Here is a 24,128-nt window from a genome sequence, read left to right on the forward strand (position 1 = left end):
AGTGTCCTGAGATAATCTTTGTTAGGATTTGCTGCTATATAAATAAAATTGACTTGACTTGACTTGTTATCTTTAGATCCAGCAGATGGTAGTAAAGTAGTGAGAAAACCAATAATACAGCCAACTGTAGAAATACGACGACTCCATATCACAATCCACATTTGCGGGTACCAGTAATTCTTTGGGGGAGCCTGCGCATGTAGTTACTTAATCTTCATACAGAAAGCAGTCATTATGGAGCACACCACTCAGGGGCAGTGGTTTTATGGAAGAACAAGAACAATTGTATCATCGCATTTTTGGTATGGTGTGGCCATACATGTGTACATGATGATAAACTGTTTTCTGGTTTTCACAAATGTATGTTAAATATGTGAAATATTTCCAATTTGAATATACACAGAAAATGCACAGCTGACCATTTTTGACTTAGTTCTATACTTTGGGAAATATATCCAGACATATACTAGAGTGGCTTCACATGCAGATTGTGTATTATGGGAGACTGGACTAATGGCTTTCACGGAGGTCTGAGCTATGTACCCTTCTAGTGAAAATATGTGATTGGTTTAAAATATTCTTTTTATGTAAATATTAATGTTATATATTTGTCTTACAGCGGCGCAACGACCCCTACATCCTCAACTCTACTGTGTCCTTCATGGTCATAGCCATGCCGTACCGCATTCAACCCTCCACCCTGCCTCAACACACCACCTCGGTAAGATGCAGGCAGTGACAGAAGTCTGTGATTTTGAGAAAAATGACACATACCAGCGTTTACAAAAGCCTAACTGTCTGTGTGTGTCCTGCAGATGGGGACCCTGGTGTTATGGGGGACTCCTGATGTGTCGTTTGCTGTTCCACTCTGGGTCATCATCCTGGCCATACTACTGGGGCTGCTGGTGCTGGCCATGCTAACATTAGCCATGTGGAAGGTACATACATACACACATCACCCAGCATTCCTTGTGGTAGTTTGATTATCCAGTATAACACTAATAGGTTAATTTGATTCCCTCAGTGTGGTTTCTTCGACCGGGCGCGGCCACCAGCTGACGATGACATCTCCGACCAGGAGCAGCTGACGTCTGATCAAACAGGCGACGCCTAAGACGATACATGACAGCTCCCGATTGGAGGACCACGGTTTGGGAGGGATATGCACCTTCTGAGTAACTTAAATCAGATCTGAGATCTGTATTAGTTGGACCCTACATTCCTCGGCTGGAGGTCTTCTGCCTCTAATGAAACTGACAGACTGAAGACTGCAGCGCCAAACAGACTGGGACCAAAGAACGAGGTTCAAACCAGACAGAGTGGGACCAAAACACACTTAACAGGCTCAAGCACACACACACACACATGTCCATTGTTAAAATGTATCCATTGTGATGAAGCAACAGAGCTGAAGACAGAATGGACTTTGTTGTGGAGACAATACTTTAAATGTGTCGGAACATTTCAGTGTGCCTGTGTGAGAGAGGCACAGAGAGACTTGAGATCTATGCACAAGTGGGTTTGTGAGTGTGAGAGTGTGTATGTGTGTGTGTGTAGGTACTGTACATGTGTGTGTCCATTAGTGTGTCATCCTTTCATTCAATTATGAAGTTCTTTCCCCAAGTGTTTATTTATCCTAGTCTTCTTCTTACTGGGCTGTATACAGATTTATCCCACACACACACACACACACAGGCACACACACATACAGATGCAGCCACATGCGTAAACACAAAGGCACAAAGTTGATGTCTATATTTATGAATGTATGTGCAATATTTGGGCGTTGCGTGATACTGAAGCTTGTTTACACTGGCATTATTTTATTAGAGCTTAATGTTTCCATTGTTTATGTATATAAATGATTAATTGGTATAATAGATTTCAGTGTTGCTGAACAACAAAAGTAATTGCTTGGACTGGTTTACAGTAAAGCCCCACCACACGACCACACGAGTTCTGAAAAGTGAGTCGACAAATAACTAACTTATTATTGTCTCGATAGAATAACTTTATCTTTGACGAAACAGATCATATCTCCACAGCTGAAGCCCTGCCCTGCTACTTCAAGGTTCGTGTGTGTCTGTAACTTTGGATGTTTTTCTTTAACGTGGCAGACGATAAGACTTCAAAAACTAGCTGCAAAGATAAACAGTCCATATCAAAAACACACTGTAGAGAAACTGTGTACATTACTGCACGTACTGTATGGCATTTAACAGTGTGTTTAATGTTGTCACTTGCTTATCTGATATTAAGTTATCATGCACAGGCAGGCAGAACAAAGCGGTCAGGGCATCAGCGGCACCCTGAATTTAAAATGAACCTGTCATGTGTCATGTTTGAGTCGTATTTGGTTTCTGTATCAAGTGTGAAGTTTTATCAGAATAAAGTGTTGTTTGATTATTTGTCTCATCCTCTTTGGTATATTAAGCAACTGAACTGTAATGTGTTAGTTTGTTTAAGCTAGTAACCGTGTTAGTAAGTTTGCACACATAGAACTGCATAAAATCCAGACAGTGAAATAAAGAAGAAATGTGTCAGTAGAGGTCACAAAGCCAAAGGCAAAAAAAGAGACGAAAAAGTTAAAAAAGAATTAACTAACATGTTTCAGAAAAATGCAACAAAAATAAATGAAAACAAGAAGCACTTTGAGCATTAAAACAAGCCAGCACTCCAATTAAAGCAAGGAAATGTATAAAACACAACGCTGAGAAAAGAAGAGGAAGAAATTAATTAATTTTGTTGCCAAACAAGCACAGGAACATAGTATGATTAGAAACTGAAAAATGTGTTTAGGAAATAAAGCATATTAGTTTAATTTGCTCTGATTTAACATGCTTTGAACATGTTTGATTTCATGTACATAAGGATTAACTGACATGTAACTATAGTATCAGAGTATCGAAAATCTTTTCTCGTCAGTCCTCTAATAAGACCTTATTAGTGTAAAGGCTGATGTCTCCACCTCAGAGGAAGGACTCTTGCTCCCCCAGCTGGTGCAGTGTTAAATTAAACCTGCATGAACTTTAACTGGAGGAGCAGCATAGTAAGAATGTCGAGACATGAGCGGCAGGACAGGGACCTCTTGTGGTGATGACTTGAACAAGACTGTGTTAAACCCTGTGATGTCAGCATACATTTAAGACAGTCCTGCAACAAGATGATCCGAGAATTACGTTTGTGCTCACCGATGATGGTAGTTGATAAGGTCAGTGTGTACTTCTCAGTAGACAGGTAGGTTACTGAGGAAGAAGAGAGTAATACATGACGGAAGACTGGTTCTGTGAAGCCACTAAATGTTTAGTATTAAATGGACAGTTCACCCCAAAATCAAAAATACATATTTGTCCTTTTACCTGAAGTGCTATTTATCAATCTAGCTTGTTTTGGTGTGAGTTGCTGAGTGTTGGAGATATCGGCCATAGAAAATTATGCCTTTTCTCAAACATAATGGGACTAGATGGCACTCGGCTTGTGGTGCTCAAAGTGTCAAAATAATACATTTGAAAAACTCAACAGCAATGTCTCTTTCCAGAAATCATGACCCAGTTACTCAAGATAATCCACAGACCTTGTGAGCAGTTTCATTTAGGTACTATTTTCTTTCTGATGAGCTACACCCACCAACTGCATCCCTGCACAGAAGGAAACATGCATCTACTCATGGACGAGAGGTGCATGCAGGTGTAAACATTAACGGCGTGCTCCTCGGCTGAGCTGTAACGTTAGCTAGCTCAGTGGTGCTAGGTGAGCTAGCAGTAGATGCACACTTCCTTCTGTGCAGTGATACGGTTGGCAGGTGTAGTTCATCAGAAAGAAAATAGTTCCTACATGAAACTGCTCACAACAAGGTCTGTGGATTATCTTGAGTAACCGGGTCATGATTTCTGGAAAGAGACATTGCTGTTGAGTTTTTCAAATGTATTTATTTGGCACTTTGAGCACCACAAGCTGAGTGTCATGTAGTTCCATTATACTGGAGAGAAGGCAGACACCTCTACCTCCAATGTCTCCAACACTCTGCAACTCACACCAAAACAATTTAGACTGATAACACAACAGGTGAAAGAAAAAAATATTTTTGATTTGGGGGTGAACTGTCTCTTTAAGTTTTATGCAGTGTGTTTTATAAAATGTCATTGGTAAAACTCCAGTCATCTCTCCAAATTCATTATCTGTGTAGCAGCCTCAAATATTTGTTGGACCGGCACAGTGCCTACAGATAACCCACACTAGCACGTCTAACTTGAATGTTCCTTAAACAATACTCATATCTACTTACATCCAGTACAATGCATGCTTCTATTCAACAATAAGTTGAGTTGTACATGAAGAATTAGTTTACAAAGTTGTATAAATGGTCAGCAGAGGTCAACAAGTTGGAGCTTCCTTGGGGCAGGAGCTGTGGATGAATCCATGCACACTGAGATCCGACTGCTGCAGATATTTAGTCTTTTGATATTTCCATAACAGCATGAATCCAAACACCATTTGTCATTTTGAATTATTAAATTGCAAATCATGTTATTATTCATCAGAGGTGACACTATGAGCCCAGATCATTTTGAAACAGCGATTTATATGTCATCTATTCTTCCCTTTAAGTGAAGGCCTGCGCGCATGTTCTCAATGTAAGTGGAGACGCAACAGGCCATGACTTTTCATGGTGCTCTTCATGTGACTGAAGCAGTTTAATAATATGTAATGATGCTGCTTGTGGGAAATGTCTTTCTGATGCTTTATCACATTGATCATCACGTTGCAATATATTGATGACATTCAAGTTCATTTTCTCTCATCTTGTAGGTTTTAGGATTTTGATTTTTTTATTTATTTCGAAAAATTAAATTGAATTAAATTAAATTAAATAAAACTAAATTAAATTAAATTAAATTAAATATATTGTAGAAAAAAACCCCTACAAAACAGAGACCTACTAGAAATCAGTGAGAAATATTAATTCACATTTCATGTCCGAAAAGGAGTAGGAAGAAGATACATGCTTGTCTCGTCCTACCACAGTCTCAAGCAAGAGGTGCCTTGTACATATATCTATATTTCATATTTCAAAGGACAGTGATCAGGATAAAAAAGGAAATAAGGAGAGATTATTTCTTAAGGAAGTGTTTTTTTTTAAACAAAAGAAAAAGAGAAAGATCTTAATGATTTATGTGTTATATAAAAACATCAGTTTGAAAAACTACAACAGGAAAAACAGCATTAGTAATTTTGCAATCAGAAATTCTGCAATCACTCCCTCCAAATAGTCCCCAGTTCAGTCTTGTCATGATTGATATTCAGAATATGAAAGTTCCTTTTGGGAAATATCACAGCAGGAGAGTGGAGGTGAAGATATTATCGTCATATCTCAAGTGGAAACATTTATCACAGTCGCACAGCTGACAATCCGCAGAGTGCTGCCAAAACATACTTTCTCCGTCTATGTCAATCTCACAAAAAAGAGACACTGCATTTTTTTTCTTTATACTCTTTTATTTCTTTGAATATATTTGATCAAATGTAAAATCAAACATTTGAAGTAAAGATTTAACAGTTTTTGACTAGCAAACCTCAACACCATCAAAATAAGGGAACATTATTGATACTTAACTACATACTGTACGTAGGACGATACATACTGTATCTTAGCTGAGATTTATCCAACAAACAGACCCGAATTACAAAATCTTTTTTTAAAAGTCTTTTACTCCCATAATTTCCTGTTTTTCTTCTTTTTTTTCTCTTTTTTTTTTTTTTGAGCTGGTGCGAAAGAAAATATCTTAGGTGAAGCAATATCCTGTATTTCTTTTCAAATAAATGATGATGTATTTTTTGTTTTAAATTAAACTTCACTTCAAAGGTCTGTACATGGGGATCAGTGTTTATCCTCTCCACTGGTAACAAGGTCATACCAACATTATAATGGAAGACTTTGGCTATTTACAAATCGCTGAGATGCTGCACTGTTAGCGTACAGTCTCTCTCAGACATGCTGTACATTACTTCTGTGTATTAGTTTGACTAAAACACCCCCCACCCCGTTTAACAAAGTGCAATTCCATAGATCACCACAAAGCAGTGCTGTTACACCATATTCAACATTATTTAGAAAGGCTCTGAAAATTACAAATTTTAAGGGGCCCATCTTGAGCTTATTTGTGAGCAAAAGGGGTGTATAATTATTACTGAACCTTTGAACTTAAAGCCCCGACACACCTGTGATCCACCTTCACAGGAGTTGTGCTCTGATTAGACCCCTCTCAGGACAGACTGCACTTTATTGGAATCTCCTTGTTGCACCTATTCAGGCCTATCAACTTCCTGCTTTGTTCCTATGCACTGAGTTTAGTGACTCCACCTGAGATGAGGTCAAATCAGCCAGAACAACCTTGTGGTTGTGCAGGGCATTTAAAGGAACATTCAAACATTTTGAGGAAATACAGTTATTTGCCATCTTGCTAAAAGGTAGATGAGAAGATTGACACCACTGTTGTGTTTGTAAGCTACCACCAGTAGCCAGTTAGCTTAGCTTAGCTTAGCACAAACACTGGAAACAGGGGGAGTGAGCTAGCCTGGCTATATGCTAGCTCGTATCTTCTTTGTTTAATTAATTGAAAAACTGAAATGTAATAATGGTACTTTGTGATTTTACAGGGTGGAATGTGCTGGACTATTTCCTGGAGTCTCCACTTGTCTTGTTGCCTGATGAACTCACAATGACAACAAGACTTCAGGGACGTTCCTGCACCCAGTCAAGAAATAGTTCTATTTAGCTAAGCTTCGCACACCTCCAACCTATTTTCAGAACAATGGCAAGCCATTGCTTAGCCTTGCTCAGGGCTCGAAAGGCTCCCCGAATGTTGTTGCCGCTCATAGTATATCTGGACACTTTTAAAGTTCGCTAACTGTTCATATGTTAGAACAAGGTGTGACATATTTGTTAGTGAGCTTTACAAGTGCCACTACTTGGATGTTATACCTTAGGACAGAGTAAAGTCTTAACATACAGTCCATGTCCCCTGTTTTCCCCTGTTTCAAGTCTTTATGCTAAGCTAAGCTAACCAGCTACTGGCGGTTGCCTTGTATTTACCATACGAATGTAAGAGTGGTATCAATCTTCTCTGCTCAACTTTATTTCTAAAGCATCTTTCATACCTTAAGTGTGCCCAAAGTTCTCATCTAACTCTCAGCAAGTAAACTAATTACTGTATTCCCCAAAATTTGAAATTGCTCCTCTAATCTTCAGTCCCACATTTCACAGATTTGTCTGTGTCATGATGACATTTCTGGTCTGTATTTGAAAACTAACAATTTCTTAAAAAAATAAAAGTACAAACACAGGCCAGGTTCACAAGAGAAATGGCTACAAAGACAAAGTGATGAAACAGTACCTCTACTTTGTAACAGTGAAGAATATAAGACCACATCATTTTTGGAGAAGAACAGTCACTGGGCAGTGTTTAGCCTGAGCAGTCAAACACAAACAGAAGAGAACAGTCTGGGTTTACAATAAACACCTTTCAGGAGTTAGAAAAGGTCAATGGCTATTATGGTCAATTGCAGTTCATAGTCACACCTACTGCATGTTACAGTGTGCAAGTCAAATTGGATTCTGAGGAGGCCAAATGTATGAGGACGTTCCCAAAAGAACTGTAGCACATTCATGAACATTAGATCAATACCTGAACTGACAAAAACGATAGCAGGACCACTTAATATTGGTGAGCTAATAGAATGATTGAAGAAGGAGGCGCTGTGGCACATACAGTACATAGGCTACATAAGGGTAAGAATATCTATACACACACTGTACACTCTCTAGGATACAATTTACTGTACATGATCAACTCTAGCTGGCTCTTCTCTTTCATTCTCTGTATAGTAGCTCTATCAGTCATCAAAAATAAAGTTGAGATAGTTTGCCCGATGTGTTTACATTCCCTGCCCTGGTATATAATGTTTTCTCTCAATGATAAAACCTGTAAGACAGATGAAAAACAGTCAGTTGATTATTCTCATTGGATCTGACAGCTGAGGAACAGGGACACCACCACCACACTCCTGCTGGATGCTTCATCAAAGTGCTGCTGTTCAGAAAACACACACGTGACTGTGGACATGCGCATACTGTCTCAGGTCTACACACACACACACACACACACACACACACACATATACAGATACACACTGTTCCTGAGTATGAACTGTAAGATTTTTATTTTGGCTGTACTCTAAGGAAGAAATGACATGATGTACGATGATTTAAGAGAAAGAAAGCTGTTTTAATCCAAACAGCCATACTCTGATATAACAGGTATGGACTTAAGAAAGGCATACCATCACTGAAAAAAAAAGTTTAAATGGTAAAACCCTAAAAAACATGTGCTGCTGTGAACTAGGTACATACATCTAAGGCCATAGTTTATGTAAAGACAGCAATAGGACAGATCAATAGGATGGGAAGGTACCATTTTTCCACCAATAAGTAAATATCATGTCATTTTAATCTTACGGTGTGTTTGCATTTAAAGTTGCCTTAATCAATATTTTATATTAACAATAAGTCAGACTGTTATGTGCAATTTGAAAGGGAGATCATCGTTACCAGACTCTGCTGTTCATCTCAGCTCATTGTTTTTTTGTTTTATGGCCTGCAACATTTCCTCACTGCTCTCATCAGTGTTGATTACAGGCACAGCAGCTAGTCAGCTCTAATAAACCCAGTTTGAACTACCTGCACAGCACCAAATGGCAAACAGACAATGTTAACAACTAGCTTGTAATCATGACAGAGAATTTAGAGGCTTAAAGGTAGAGTCAGCTATCTCCTCATGGTCTGCTAGCTGTCCGTTCTGTGTATGTGCTGAAAAAAAGATCTGGTTTCACACCTATTCGTGGCTCTGTAAATGAGCAAGTAGCACACAACAGTATTCCAGCCAATCAGCAGCAGCTTGTTTGTGCTGTGCAAAGAGGAAAGGCCATAGATGTACAAAACGAAAGGCAGTGTGAGCAAGAGGGACGGTAAAACTGAGCCTCTGAAGGAGAACTGACAGGAGAGGGTGTATTTGTTTGGGTGTTGAGTTTGACTTTTAACAGTCTTTCTCCAGAACTGCTAACTCCACCTTTAAGGGCTAGAGATTTCTCTCAGGAGTTGGTCGAGACTGAAACAGAGCAAATAAGGAAAGATGAACTGCTCTGCATCACATGACTCCAAACACATGATTATCTGTGTTGCTGGATGTGTACTTAAGCGTAATTGTTTTCTGTATTTGCCATATCAAATCTAAAAGTGGTATCATATCAGTGTTGCATTTACAGTTTATTGAGCTGCCCCCAAGTGGCCAAAAAATGTATTATGTCAGCCAACTATGGTTTAAATTGCAATATGAGTCTATACATAAATTGGCTAAAAACTCATCGGCAGCTATATAAGAAATATCTCGACTTCCCCTGTTTGTACAGATTTGAAATGCTGCACATAGCGGTCCCAAAAAGACGACCATCAACAAGTGATACGTGCTGTACTTGAAAGAAAGTATGAAACTTACAAACTACTAAGGTAAATTTTACTGAGGAACTTCATCAGAGAAGTGCACCCGTGTCCAATGCTGTCACACACACACATTGCAAAAGCAATGGTGTCAAATTCTACATTGATTGAGAACTAATTCAGTGATTTACATTAAGGCCTTTTCAGTCTTGATATTTGCAGGTTTTATTGACCACTGAGCTCACAGCTGCAGCCACACAAACACACCTTAATTCTGTGCTCCGTCTGACAGCCACACAGAAAAACACAAACGCACACAGGCACGTACACAGAAAGACAAGTGGCACAACGCCACCTGCGGCGGCGCACACACCTGCAATGGTATGAAGATGAAAAATAGTAACAAAATATAAGTCATCGGAAACACAAGGCAGCAGAGATCACAGCCATGATGATTGAGCATTATCACTGAAACACCAAAGGTCTCTCTTTGACTCCAACCACTCACAAATGCCACTCACTGCACACCAAATAAACAAACAGAATGAGAGTCAAAATATGGTTACCCACTTTCTACAAGCTGACATTGGGGTCTGTGCTTGTTCATGTGATAAGTGGAATGGTCAACTGGTCTGCATCCAACAGGTTTGAGCCATGTGACAAAGGAGATCCAGCTCATGATATGTGACACCCCAGTCAAGTGTCTCTCAGGTGTCTGACCGCCACTCATACTCAACATTCACGCTGCATTCATTTTTGCTTTCAGCATTGATTGCACTGATCTCGCATGTGATACCACTTATGAAGGTGCTGTACTGTACTTCATCGTAGATATCAGACTTGTGTTAAAGAAAAAGAAAACATGTAAATACTGTGTAAACTCAGCCTATATTACAGTAGTCTGGATAGAGACGAAAGAGAGGGGATGAACACAAAGCAAACCACAGGTAATCAAAATTCCTTTAAAAGTTCTCTCAACAGTCTATTCTTTTCTTCAAGCACCTTTCACTCCCGGTACTGGAGTGGCCCTCTATGCTGATTTTAACCTCCTGAGGGATGAAGGAGGGTTTGGGCAGAGTCAGAGGAGGCTCCTCCTCCACTCTCTCAGTCTGGTCTCGCTCTGGAGCTGACCAGCGTCTCTTGCGGACTGCAGGTCTCTCTGGATCACCACACTGTATTTTGGTAAGTGCAGGCATGTCTGTTTTAACTGATTCCTGTCTTACTTCTCCAGTCCCAGAGACTGCCAGCATTGGTCCAGTTCCGTAGATCCCCTCCCCTGGTCCTGGAGCTAGTCCCAATCCTGGTGGTAGCTCTAGTCCTGGTCCCGGTCCAGTAACCTGCTCCCTCTCCAACCTGTCCGCACTGGATGCCTTCATGAGGAGGCCACCGTTTCTGCCTGCAGTGTTTGGACTCACACTGTTTCTTACAGTGGCATCCACACTGTGACAGGAGTCAGAGAGGTGACCGCTCTTCAGCTTGGTCCCCAAAGCCTGGCTGTCTGTTACTGTTGTGGTCCTCAAGCCGCGGAGGGTCAGCGACACGCATACATCGCCCACACACAGCTTGGCGCAAGACAGCTCAAACAGCTGGGTGGTCCTGTCTGGGCAGCAGGACGACCAGCCCTGGCCAAACACAAAGAAGGGATACTCCACCAGCACCTCCACACACACCTGGAGATGAGTACACACACCAATAAACACAGTCAGCTTTTAGCTCAATACAGACTGAAATATGTGTGGAGGATTTATGTAAGACACACATCTGTTTAAAGTCACTATGTGCACACATTTGTATGGGATAATACATCTTGGAAATTATTCTGTTGGCATAAGTTTTGTTTGTACAACAACAAGCCTTAGGCCCTTTCCACAGAAGACATTTTGACGTGCCGCAGCGGGAACTCGCAGGTATGATAATAAAATTAATGATTGCTGAGTTTCATCCAGCTGCTTCAGTTTCTGGGTCCTAGTATTGTGCATGCTGGCTCACTGTCACACTGTCACAGCTTTCTGTGACACCTAATGGAGTGGAGCCATCGTTAATGTTATTATTTACACCTGTGCTTCTCCTGCTTTGACAAGTCAAAATGTCTGCTGTGAAAACAGTCTATTGGTGCAGTCTGCTCTAGAGCCCGAGCAACATATTGGTACAGCTAATAAAATCTTTATCACAGATAAATCACAGATATCATGTCAGTGTTGCCATGCATGTCTGTCTAAAAATAACACTGCAGTACAGACAGGCAAAACATATGTTTCAGGTTATTTTTAAATGATGACCTCATTTGTCCATCAGGGAGCACTGACTAATGTATTTTCCATAAAAAATAAATTATTTATGTATGTAAATTTTCCTGTTCAGTACAACTCTTTAATGGAGCTGTATGCAACAGTCACAGCATACAGCTTGGATTCAGGGCCTGGGGCAGGATTGTCTACACGCAGTTCTCAACATGGAGGTGGCGGAGCTAACAGTGCTAACTCAATAAACAACAGTAGCAGCAGGGCTGACAGAGCTAACATTAGCCCCTTTCACACTGCCAGATTTTCCACGAATTTGCCGCACTCCCGATTTTCTTTTTATACTGCCAATGCTGAAAAAAGACTGATTGGGCTTTCCTGCAAATCTGCACAATTCCTATCTAAAAAGGGCTATTATTACCTGGGGGGAAACCAGGTTGGATGCTACACTTCTGTGACCACAACATCCCAGTATCAGGGGTAACCGCTGTATGAGCGCAGTGCAGAGCGGTGGTGATTAGTTAGGCAATGGGATACACACTCACATGAGAGAAGTTTGCCTAGACAGGTTTCTGCAAGAAGGTTGTTTTTTACCCATTTTTTGAATTTTTTATTTTACCCATACCACATTTTTTTCCCAAACTTACAAATCCCTTTCTAGGAGAAAGCCACCCAGGGAAACTTCTCCCAACAGTAATATGCACACAGGCACTCACATGCACAAATATGCCTGCGCAGATGGACAGTCTACCATAACACTGGCAGAGAAGCTTTGATTAGAGCACACACAGAGGTAGACTTAGTAAATGCTCAGGATGCCATTACACCACTACATCTTTACATCGTAATGACAGTAGTAAAGAAGTGGATTACTGCATACAGCTCCTTTAAAAATCAAGTTCAATGGATTCTCTTTGAAGAGTTTTGTTTGTGGTATGTATTAATTTGTTTAAACAAATAAGGTGCAGTGTCTTATTCTGGAGAAAGTTGTTTGCCGAGTCTCATTCCCAGGTCATCAAAAAATATCTTTCTCCAGAATTGCATACTGAACCTTTAACTCTAAAATATCAACATTGGTGTCAGCCTTAAGAATCCAGTATCAGTGGAGCTCTGCAGCCCTTCACAGACATGGGGTCCATAATGTTGCTCACTTCATTTATCTATGAAAATAATGGCTTTTGGCCTTTCAAAAGCTAAGCTCTGTGTAATTAAATGTTGTTGGTTGCTGGAGAATAATCAGTAAGCTGTAAAACAATGATATGAAGGAAGAAGAGTGTTGGCGATTCTCTCAGTTCTGCATCAGAGATGGATTTCATGGATTTTTATTTTGCAGCTGAGGACTTAATGGATGATCAGAGTGAGCGCAAAGGGAGCTCAACTGTGCTTGTCACTAATGGATCCCTTCATACATTTTGTCATCAACTTCAATACATTTAGATAGAACAAAAAATTCTGATGACTTTATATTTATAAGTGATTTGCAATCTGCAATCTGATTTGCAAAACAGTGGCTTTTCAATAATGTCACTGGGGGGCGCCAAAGACTTCCACATTCTATACATAGTGGCTTTAAAAATTAAACATGATTAATCATTCAAGAATGATGAATGATGAATAACTTACCTGAGCTTTGAGCTCTCCCACAGAAAACTGTATGACCACAGCATTGGGACTCTGTCCACTGTCGATACGCTCAACAGTGCTGGAGTCGATCTTCAGCTCACTGCTAATCTCAGCACTCTGGATGAAGTCCTCTGTCTTGAGGTCCTCCACGCGCTTCAGCTCCCCATCGGCCAGCTGGATGATGGAGCCTCGCATGAAGAATGGAGGAAGCGCCACAGGGGAAGAGGGAGAGGAGATAGAGTGGGAGGCCTGGATGGAAACAGGGGCGGGACTGGGGACAGGAGCAGGAGTTGGGGAGGGAGCTGCCGCCACTGCAGGAGCTGGGTTAGAGGGCAGGACTGCCATCGCTGGTGCCTGTGCGATGGCAGGGGGTGGTTGATTTCCATCTGGCCCAAGCGCCTCACACTTAGACAGGGCTGTGGCCAGATAGGCATGCGGCATGGCGGTGGATATTTGAGGGGCAGTGGTAGCAGTCAGAGCGCTGACAGTACGACTGACCTCAATTTCTGTGCCGTTATTAGTGCCACTGACTGGGATGAGGAGGGACTGGCCACTCGGGATGACCAGGTGCTGAGGCAGTGCCGCATGGTAGCTGACAGCGTGCTGATTTGCACTGGTGATATAGCCGATGATTGGTGGCTGTGTGGAGGAATAAAGACTGGCTGGCAGCTCCTCGGGGGGTAGAGTGGTTTGAATGACTGTATGAGGAGCAACAGACTTAACCACATCTGAGGACGAGAGGGAGGTGAAGGAGGACGATCTGGACACTGGTTTCCCCAAACAGATGCCTCCTTTCTCAGTCTGGACTAAAGAGATCTTATTTGAGCCTGTTTCACGTTCAGCTCCGTGGTTGGGCTGGGCCAACAGCACCAAGGAGGTCTGGAGTCCTGCAGGGTTTTGGCTGTAGTCTGCAGGCAGGAGGATATGTCTGGCCTCATAGCTCTGGACCTGCTGATGGTTCACTTGATGACTGGGAGTTTTAGTCTGTTTGACCACCTCTAACTCCCCATTCAATACACTCTTAGTATGCCCCTCTGGTTTCTTTCCAACTGAACCATCTGCATACTGAACCACCAGTTGGGAGGGAGCGATGGTGAGCGTTTGAGGGAGGACGGCTGTGTGAGGGTGGAGCTGGAGATGGGCTGTGGGTGACGTGACGGCATTTCCGCCGACAGTCAGAGGCGTTCTGCTGTCGAGATGAATGTACTGGCTGGTGACTTGGGGAGAGCTCGGGAGTGACACAGGAGCCAGTTCTGTGGGAGAGAGGCCTATTTGAAACTGCTGCTCTCCTTTGGTGTTGGGGGAGATGAGGGCAGTGGTGTAACCATCCAGCTGGGGACGCTGTCCTATGGTCGAACTGTTAGGTGCAGAACCAGCATTGGCAGAGATGATGTGAGAGGAGATGTAGCCAGCATAGGGCCCAGAGCTGATGAACTGAACGTTGGGTCCCAGCTGGGCAAACTGGATAGTCCCAGCCTGCTGGGGAAGGGCTGTGGGGTAAACTGCAGGCAAAGAGGCCAGGGGCACCGTAGACAGAGGAGTGGCAGAGGAAGAGAGAGAAGTAGAAGGGGAAGAGGAGGAAGTGGAGGAGATGGGACATCTCGGGCTCTCTGCATCCCTGGATCTGCAGCGCTCGCTGGCAACACTTGCCAGCCATGCTAGGTTCTCTGTGTGGGGACTGTCCGTAACTACTGCAGCTGGAGGTGTTGCTGTGGCTACTACCACGGGCCTCTGCTCCAGAGCCAGGATCTCACGCTTCTTAGGTGGCAGGCATCCATTACTCCGCTCCTGGTTGGATTTCATTGTGCCAGCGTGGTTCTAATATTCCCAGGTGTTAATTCTAACTTCTTCTGGATCTGTCTTTCTCTCTCTCCTTGACTCGTTGTTTATGTGCAGCAGTCGGCCTCTCCGTGTGCTGTGTGGCTCTGGCTCTTCTTGTGTTAACGGGTGGTCAGCTCAAGGTCTCAGACCAGAGAAGATGGAGTCACTCCAGCTCACAAAATGAGCTCCATAGACTTCATGAGGAATCATCTCTGACCGATCCACCTCTTCCACGATGTCGACAGGAATCTGATGGCAGAGAGAAACTCAAATGAGACACAAAAAATCAAATTTATAAGTTGAAATCATATGCTGTGCGTGTTTTTAAGCCCTCTGGATAGCTTCTAAATTGGGGCAATATAGATAAACTTGACTTTACTTGACTTGAAAATCAATTCAATCTCATTAGTCTAATTGCACTGCAGAGCTAGCTCAGTAAGCACAGTCTGTGTTTATGAACCATATTCACGAAATGTTCCTGCAGGGCTGCAAATGCAAAACAGCAAACACCAAAATACACTGCCTGGCCAAAAAAAAAGTCACCACCAAAAAAAAAGGTCATACACTCTAATATTTCGTTGGACCGCCTTTAGCTTTGATTACGGCACGCATTCACTGTGGCATTGTTTCGATAAGCTTCTGCAATGTCACAAGATTAATTTCCATCCAGTGTTGCATTAATTTTTCACCAAGATCTTGCATTGATGATGGTAGAGTCTGACCGCTGCGCAAAGCCTTCTCCAGCACATCCCAAAGATTCTCAATGGGGTTAAGGTCTGGACTCTGTGGTGGCCAATCCATGTGTGAAAATGATGTCTCATGCTCCCTGAACCAGTCTTTCACAATTTGAGCCCGATGAATCCTGGCATTGTCATCTTGGAATATGCCCGTGCCATCAGGGAAGAAAAAATCCATTGATGGAATAACCTGGTCATTCAGTATATTCAGGTAGTCAGCTGACCTCATTCTTTGAGCACATACTGTTGCTGAACCTAGACCTGACCAACTGCAGCAACCCCAGATCATAACACTGCCCCCACAGGCTTGTACAGTAGGCACTAGGCATGATGGGTGCATCACTTCATCTGCCTCTCTTCTTACCCTGATGCGCCCATCACTCTGGAACAGGGTAAATCTGGACTCATCAGACCACATGACCTTCTTCCATTGCTCCAGAGTCCAATCTTTATGCTCCCTAGCAAATTGAAGCCGTTTTTTCCGGTTAGCCTCACTGATTAGTGGTTTTCTTAAGGCTACACAGCTGTTCAGTCCCAATCCCTTGAGTTCCCTTCGCATTGTGCGTGTGGAAATGCTCTTTCTTTCACTATTAAACATAGCCCTGAGTTCTACTGTTGTTTTTCTTCGATTTGATCTCACCAAACGTTTAAGTGATCGCCGATCACGATCATTGAGGATTTTTTTCCGGCCACATTTCTTCCTCGAAGACGATGGGTCCCCACTATCCTTCCAGTTTTTAATAATGCGTTGGACAGTTCTTAACCCAATTTTAGTAGTTTCTGCAATCTCCTTAGATGTTTTCTCTGCTTGATGCATGCCAATGATTTGACCCTTCTCAAACAGACTAACATCTTTTCCACGACCACAGGATGTGTCTTTCGACATGGTTGTTTAGGAAATGAGAAGCAACTCATTGCACCAGTTGGGGTTAAATAACTTGTCGCCAGCTGAAAATTAATCGCCCATGCAGTAATTATCCAATAGGAGGCTCGTACCTATTTGCTTAGTTAAATCCAGGTGGCGACTTTTTTTTTGGCCAGGCAGTGTACTTCACTGTTAAAAATGCCCTCACTTTCATGTTGGTGAAGGTGTTGTTCTTTGTTTTGCCACAAGGTGGTACCTGATATAGCAACTGCATCTCATGCACTTGAAGACACTACATGTAGGCCATTCTGTGTACGTTTTTCCGAGATCAACCTTTAAAGATGCCCCTCAAGGATCTACATGGACTAATCTGTCAAAACTCAACCAGCCTTTCCATGAGTAATGATATATGACTTGCAGGAAAGTACAGTGCGATGTTGTGTGTCTTCATTTACATAACATGGAAAAAGCTCTTTCGTGTTTTCACCAGGCAGGAGTTTCCTGAACTGCGGTGTTTGTGTGTCTAGCTGTGTGTGCGTGCGCGTAAGCACTCGTGCGTACAGGCTAAGTGTATGTGCGTTGCTGTTGGCTGTTATCTTGCTCCAGGCTCTAGGGTAAGAAAGCAGAGCAGTGAAAGGAGAACAGCACAGAGTAACAGCCTCTGAGGAGCTTATGTTTTTGTCTTTGTTTTAACACTCCCCCGGTCTTGTGTTGAGTCAGTGGGGCTACTGTAAATATAACATCCACCTCCAGACAGGAACTCTGGGTCAGTGGGCATATCGGAAAAAAATGAAGTGAAAACAATATGGCTTGCAATTTGATTATGGAACATTCTGCAAGAAGCGTAAATGGGCCTCACTGAAGTGCTTCAAAATATTTTAACAATGGCTTTCCGCTGTACCCCGTTTGAGTGGTGTTTCAAAGTTCAAGGGAATACAAAGTGGACAACAAACAATGAATGAGTAGGTCCTCTTTTGAGTTTGGTTTGGTGAGAGGCAGACTGAAGGCTGGGTTAAATGAGTAATGGAAAAAGCTCTTTATTCCCAACAAGATGGAGAGGTTAGTGGAACTCATGACATATAGAAGATGGATTAGTGAAAGGTAACAAACTGTGTCAACAATCCTCAGCAGCAGCTAGCCATAATCAATGTTTGACTGTAGGGCTACCCCATAATCTGGTCTGATACACTGTTGATTCATATGTATGCACGGGCACATAGCTACAACACGACAATATGCAGTGTGCATCCATTAATTCCACGACAACAACATGCAGCCTTTTGCTTCCCATGAGCTCATTTTTTTCACAGTTTCTTTTTCAGATTGACTGTTCTTTCCTGCAGGCTTATCTGTGGGTCAATGCACACGACTCTGAGTTGTTCATTAGCCAGAGGCACCACAGAGATGGAGTGTATGACACACACTCTCACACATCCATCCATTCATTTTACTCCCCCTACATTCCATTCAGAGGTGCCGGGCTATTTGACAGTGCTAAATTGTATTTTCACATTACAGAGGAGGTTCACTACAGCAGGCAGACATGTTACATAAAGACAGAGGGGGGAAACAAACACAGAAGGCGACCTTGGTCAGTTTCTATTTAGATGCATCTACCTTTAATGTTGGCTGTGACAAGGTCACTGCATCCATAAGCAACGAAAAACCTCCGTTCAATTCATCTAACCACACAGCCTGGTAGATCCAACAGATGTAACAAAGGGGGAGAGCAGCAGAGCTGGAGATACAGAAACAGGAAAGAGGAGAGTGAGGGGGAGGAGAGGGAGGCAATGGAAGATGACAGAACTGTGTAGAAGGAGGAAAGGGAGTAAGAAGGGAGGGGGGTGAGAGTAGAAAGAAGATTAGGGATGCGAAAGAGGAAGAGAGAATGGGGAATGGGGAGAAGACAGAGTGCTGCTTCTCCTGACCCACATTGAGCAGCGCCTGCAGCACCAGAGCGCCATAGCCCCCGCCTCGCTGAGAGATTCCCGATCAGCAACACAGTCGCCGCTACAGCCTGAGCTACACTGTGCAGCATCGCTCAGTGGCAACAACCCCACCTCAGCAACACCGTGTCAACATTGTAATGACATCACATCTGAAGCACAAGTACCTCCTATGATTATCGCAGCGTTGGAAGACAAAGCCAGCATGATCTGATTTTTTTTTAAAAACACCACCATTACTGTCAACAAACCACAGGTACAACGGGATGCTCTTAAAGGAGGTGTCTTTCCTTTCCTCATATGACCTGTACACAACACTCTCTGCACATGGTCACACACACACAGCGTAGCAGCCAAAAGCCTCACTAGATTTTCCAGCGTCAGCCTATTATTAGAGCACTGACACCAACAAACATACAGCCTATGTGGTACTATGGAGAACAAAGGCAATCTTTGAAGACGTGACTGTCACACTGAGCCAGACAGCACGGGAGCCCTGAGTCAGTCCCCTGACCCAGGACTGTCACCTCTGAGACATGTATGGAGGGATGACAACAGAGAGAGAGGGGGACAGGTCGCTCTCTGTTCCGCTCATCACACTGATGCTTTTCAGCTCAGACAGAATGATTGAGCCAGCCTCGCATGTGATCCTCTTTCAACCTACCACAAAAAAAAAACGGCACAAACCATAGAAATAGGTTTGTGCGGCGGTGCTTGTCTGCCGTCACTGTGTGCGCAGGAGGGCAGACGAGATGTTTTCATTCAACCTCCTCTCTGTTGTCTCCAGGTGAGAGGCCCCCCAGCAGAGTTACATCTCCTCTCTTACGCAGCAGTCGCCAGCTCCTCCAATCCCCCACCTTCACTCCTTCCGCCTGAGTCTTCTCTCATGCTCCCAGACCCACTATTTACTCCTCGCATTGATCCACGGCTTCATAGCAATAACATTTCTCTGCTGCAGGATGGTGCAGGGAGGTGATAGAAAGGCAACAAAATTATTTAGTGGCAAAAGATCAGTGCAGAAAAGCTAATGTTATGACTCTGAGGTATTAAACCTGTTGTCAATAGTGGTATACATCATGTTTCACCTGCTAGACCAGTCACAGATACACAGTGAATACCCAGTACAGCAAATGGCTATATATAGAAAACAAAAACATCATTATCAATCTGAGCTCTGGCATGAAACAGAGGGGGAGGTACTGTGGATAACAATCTGTACGAGCGTGTATGTGTGATTTGCTGCATATAAATAGGACCTCCCCTCAATCCCCTTACACACGCAGCTGCTTTAACCACAGAGCAGATCAATACAGGGTACTGCTTTTTCCTAATACCCAAAAGAGCCATTTTACTGCCCCTTCTCGATACAACAGTGGTGCCTGTGCCTTTAAGAGGCGGACCGACCGTGTGGCAGACTGAAGCAGACAGTAAGAACAGGCAGTGGGTTCAGGCTGTTTGTCTTCACAATGACTCCAGAGTCCTGCATCACTGCCCGACACACACCGATCACACAGTATACAAGCAGAGCCGGCGTCCCAGTCAGCGAACACAGCTACAAGCAAACAGGGTCAAGACTGTTGAATCCCACCACAGTGACTCTGGACAAATGCTGTGACTGTAGCCTCTGAGGGCTTTAGAATGACAGTTAGAGCGCATGAGTGTAGTAGCAGGGCAGAAAATACTACTATGCCACAAATCAAGAGGAAAAGAGACAACCCCCACCCCTCCTCCCCTCCTCTGGTTAGAGTACTAAGAATAGCTCACCAGTCCCTCCACAGCCACTGCTTGCAGAGCATGTCCAAGGATTCTTCCTGCCTCTCAGTGTGTGTGTGTCTGTGTGTATGTGTGTTGGAGACGTGTTTCCTGGGACTCCTCTTCCTGAATCTCTCCTTTGTGCTGCTCTCCTCTCCTGGAGCCTGTGCTGTAGCTGCTCCAGCTCTGCCCTCCTCTCTGGACTCTCCGGTTTGGAGGCAACGCTGCCCCTGCAACGGGGCTGACGGTGAAGGAAGTTCCCCGCTGCTGGAGCTAACACCAAGTCCTGCGTTCAAGGCTGCTCCAACGCGTGTTATGCAAGGCCACCAGACCGCCAGCTCCCTCTCTGCCTGGCTGCTTCTCTCTCTCGCTCTCTGTCTCTCTCCCTTTCCCTCTCTACCTCCCTCCCTCCCTCCTGTTTCTTTCTCTCTCTCAGTACTCCACTGACACAGCTCCTCCCCCAGCCAGCCTCATCAGCCGCATCAGGTATTCATTCAAAAAAACACACTCTACTTGGCTTAGCGCCCAGACTACGCTCACACAGAGAGGGAAGGAGGGGGAGGGAGCAACAGACGGAGGGTGAGGGAGGGAGAGGGAGAGCTGGAGATTCAGAAAGCGTTTGCACAGACAGACGTACTACATGAATGTGAATAACTGTGGGATATTCACATTGGCGTATAAATGCAGAGACACTAACACATATGCACGTACACAAGCCGACAGAGGATTAAATTGTTCAGTGTGTTAGCACGTCAAAGCTGTTTTAATGCACTGCTTCGTTCTTGTTCATTTTCATATGCATTTTCCCTGCAGAGACAAATCTCTTCCTAATCTGCCCCTGTGAGCTGCTCTACAATTACAGTCTCAACCTCTATTCAGCTGCAAAGTGACTCAGAGTAACCTGCCATCCCCTGCCCAGGTCTCCCCAGGCCTCCCCATCTCTTCCCCAGAGATATTTCCCTCAGTGCAGGCAGGCAGCGCTGATAAACACCCCCCCGCCCAGCCACTTGGCACTGGGGGCCTCCTCACCCGAAGGCCTCCTCCTTATCCTGTACAGCACACAGCAGAGAGAGCCAGGCTGCAGACAGGCACTTCACCACCAGGCCAGCCAGCTATCTGCTCCTCTGCAGGCGGGACAAGCAGGGTGTCCCCTCCACCTAAACTGCAGACTGGGGAAAACACAGAGTGCAACCAATCACACAATGCTGCTACTACAACAAGCCTAGTGAATAGCATTATACCCACAAAGGCTCCTGGCTGGGGGGTTCCCAAACTTTCTCACGGGTGCATCCTACAAGAGGTTTAACATGTTTAACTAAAGAAACTGGGCTCAACCACTGTGACTGTCATACACACACATATGGAACCACTTAAGTGATAAGATGTGTTTTCCCAGCTGTTGAACCTGAGAAAAAAAACTTGTGCTATACGTCTTCTTGCCAAGGGGCTAAAGCCTCATCTTCCTACTGTGACGATTATTCCTTCAAAGAAGCTGCCAAGCCAATGTAAACCTCCGGAGCTACACAATCCCAAATGGAAAGAAACATGACAGAACCCCATCGCGAAGCACGAGGGCATCTACAGGAGACTGCGGTTTCCTTGCCTTAGAATGTCTCACTGTACATTGAAGGTCAGAAGTAATGTCAGCCAAGTGAGCTGAAATAAGCTTTCCCGTGAGAATTCATAAATCCAGCTGGAGTTGTATGGAGTAAAAATGTTCACTGCACTGAGCAGATCAAGAGTGAAACTGCACAAAGCACTATTAAAAACTTCCTCTGCAAATCTGCGCAGGGAGTCAGTAACACTTTAGATTACCAGAACAGTACATACTGATATATACATATGGACACAATGGAACAAGATTTGAAGTTTGGGAATAAGAAGGTAACAATCTTGCAACTTTACTTTTAACTAATGGATGCCTATACAAATATTACAGGGTACAGTACGACCACTACTGAGCAACAATCTGGAATTGAAAGAGAACTTACAAAGAAACTATATTTAACAACTGTCTGACCATCCATAAGAGCAGCACACAGGTCACAAACAAGCCTCCATATTGCTGGTAAAGTTAAAGGCAGCTAAACTGTTCCACACTGAGCTGTTTTTTTAAGGGGCGCAGTGGTGATGTTTTGTATAGACAGATATTCATTTGTCCATCGTTAGGGGAGACAAACTGTCACACTCCTGGTTTTCAGTTCAGCAATATTTACTGAGAAACTTCATTATTACTGTACTCCAGCAGTCCACATTAACCCGAACCCACTCAAGCTGTTGAAGTCCTCTGTAAGTACGATGTTGTACCCCATACTTAGGCCTACATTACAACATACAAAGTAACATATAGATTATAGGACTACAGTATGATCCTGACAATGCTCCCAGATCGTTTCCCCCTCATTACCTAACTTAACATTTTGTTCCCTTGTACCTACATGTATCTGTACGTACTGTACTGCTAGTATAAAAAATTACACTGTTAAATCGTAAGAATTACATTGAGCACTGCAGGGCATAATCTAAAGTGTTAAGATCTTCCACACAGATCAGGAATATTTTATCTTTGCTTAATGTTTTTTCAGATACAAATGAACACTACTGGATGCTGATTACTGTGGTCCAACCTGACGGAGGGGTTTTGCTGGCCCAGCTGTCATTTGCTCTTTTACTCTGAGCACACACAACCAAGTGTAACATTCCTCAGCGTGGTGTACACATAATAAAAGGGAGTGCTCCAAACCATAACAAGATCTAGCCTATGTCATCTTACAAACATCAACTACTGAAAACTGATGATCCTCTGAGTGAGAGTTAGCAGTATAAATGGAGGTAATACTAGTAAAGTAATAACAGACATGGTAAAAGCACTTGCAGCATAGCACTCTCCTTCACTATCTCAACAAATCAGCATTGCATTATACTTACATTCCTCCATTTTTAAACACACAGATGCCTCTACACACTGCCTCTCGGTGCTCTCTCTTACTCATACACTGTAGCCTTCAGCAGAAAACACAATGAAAACTCAAGTGGGCTCCAGTTGCTGCAGGTTATAACACTGCGTGACCTTTACTGCAAAGCAAAACACAAGTTCCAATTTAAGTTCTGGGTGAACTTTTTCAACCGCAACCTCCTCTCAAATCTGAAAAGATGAATCATATTACCTTGAAACTGTTGTGTTCAGTGTCCGGCAAACAATTATCCAAGCATCATCACCCACATTCTGCTCTGCATCCTCACTGTACACTTCACTGGTGCTAACTGAGCCTCCTCCATGCAACAGACATGTCCAGACATGTTACACTGATCCTCAAACACACAGGACAGGGAAGCATGTATGACACAAACAGTCACATATGGGAAATGGCAAGCTGTAACGTTACATGATGTTTGCATTAATTAACTTATTCATGTTTTTCAAGACAATTCCAGGAATACCAATTAGCAAAAACACTATAGGGTCACACATGTGGTTTGGGTCACACATTAGCATAGAGTTGGTGAGGGAAACATTAAAACAATGGTGGAACAAATAATGGTTACTCACTTCTGAAATTAAAACAACGCTGCTTAATTTATCAGCAAGCTAACTTTTGCAGTATTAGCTTGCTAGCCATGTAAGCTAGCTACATACCAATAATAACCCAT

At 43.3% G+C, this 24,128-nt stretch overlaps 2 protein-coding genes across 4 annotated transcripts in view; one reads left to right on the plus strand and one right to left on the minus strand.

Annotated features, from left to right (window-relative positions):
• The window catches only part of itga8 (integrin, alpha 8), a 58,778-nt gene extending 56,374 nt beyond the window's left edge, over positions 1-2,404 (plus strand). The window contains exons 28-30 of the mRNA XM_033641553.2: positions 620-721; positions 816-938; positions 1,025-2,404. Coding sequence (XP_033497444.1) covers positions 620-721; positions 816-938; positions 1,025-1,114 — 315 coding nt within the window. The 3' untranslated portion in view covers positions 1,115-2,404. The remainder of the gene's footprint in view (positions 1-619; positions 722-815; positions 939-1,024) is intronic.
• Positions 2,405-5,475: 3,071 nt separating this feature from the next.
• atxn1b (ataxin 1b) lies at positions 5,476-23,773 on the minus strand. 3 transcript variants are annotated; one of them, XM_033640628.2, is made up of 3 exons: positions 23,645-23,773; positions 13,357-15,426; positions 5,476-11,163 (listed from the first exon to the last, which is right to left on the minus strand). In XM_033640628.2, the coding sequence occupies exons 2-3, from the start codon at positions 15,157-15,159 to the stop codon at positions 10,468-10,470; spliced, it is 2,499 nt and encodes an 832-aa protein (XP_033496519.1). In that variant the 5' UTR covers positions 15,160-15,426; positions 23,645-23,773; the 3' UTR covers positions 5,476-10,467. The 3 variants fall into 3 exon arrangements, with proteins under 3 accessions (XP_033496519.1, XP_033496517.1, XP_033496518.1); XM_033640626.2 differs by lacking the exon at positions 23,645-23,773 and adding an exon at positions 20,490-20,916; XM_033640627.2 differs by lacking the exon at positions 23,645-23,773 and adding an exon at positions 18,397-18,500.
• Positions 23,774-24,128: the final 355 nt, after the last annotated feature.

The sequence above is a fragment of the Epinephelus lanceolatus genome, chromosome 10, assembly GCF_041903045.1.
Source record: "Epinephelus lanceolatus isolate andai-2023 chromosome 10, ASM4190304v1, whole genome shotgun sequence".
Taxonomy (NCBI): domain Eukaryota; kingdom Metazoa; phylum Chordata; class Actinopteri; order Perciformes; family Serranidae; genus Epinephelus; species Epinephelus lanceolatus.

Bases quoted from the DNA above. Each gene is read 5' to 3' on its own strand.
- atxn1b (XM_033640628.2), bottom strand. From the start codon at position 15,159: ATGAAATCCAACCAGGAGCGGAGTAATGGATGCCTGCCACCTAAGAAG. The intron at 11,164-13,356 runs GTAAGTTATTCA...ACTCATCTCCAG, and splicing joins TGGGAGAGCTCAAAGCTCAG to GTGTGTGTGGAGGTGCTGGT.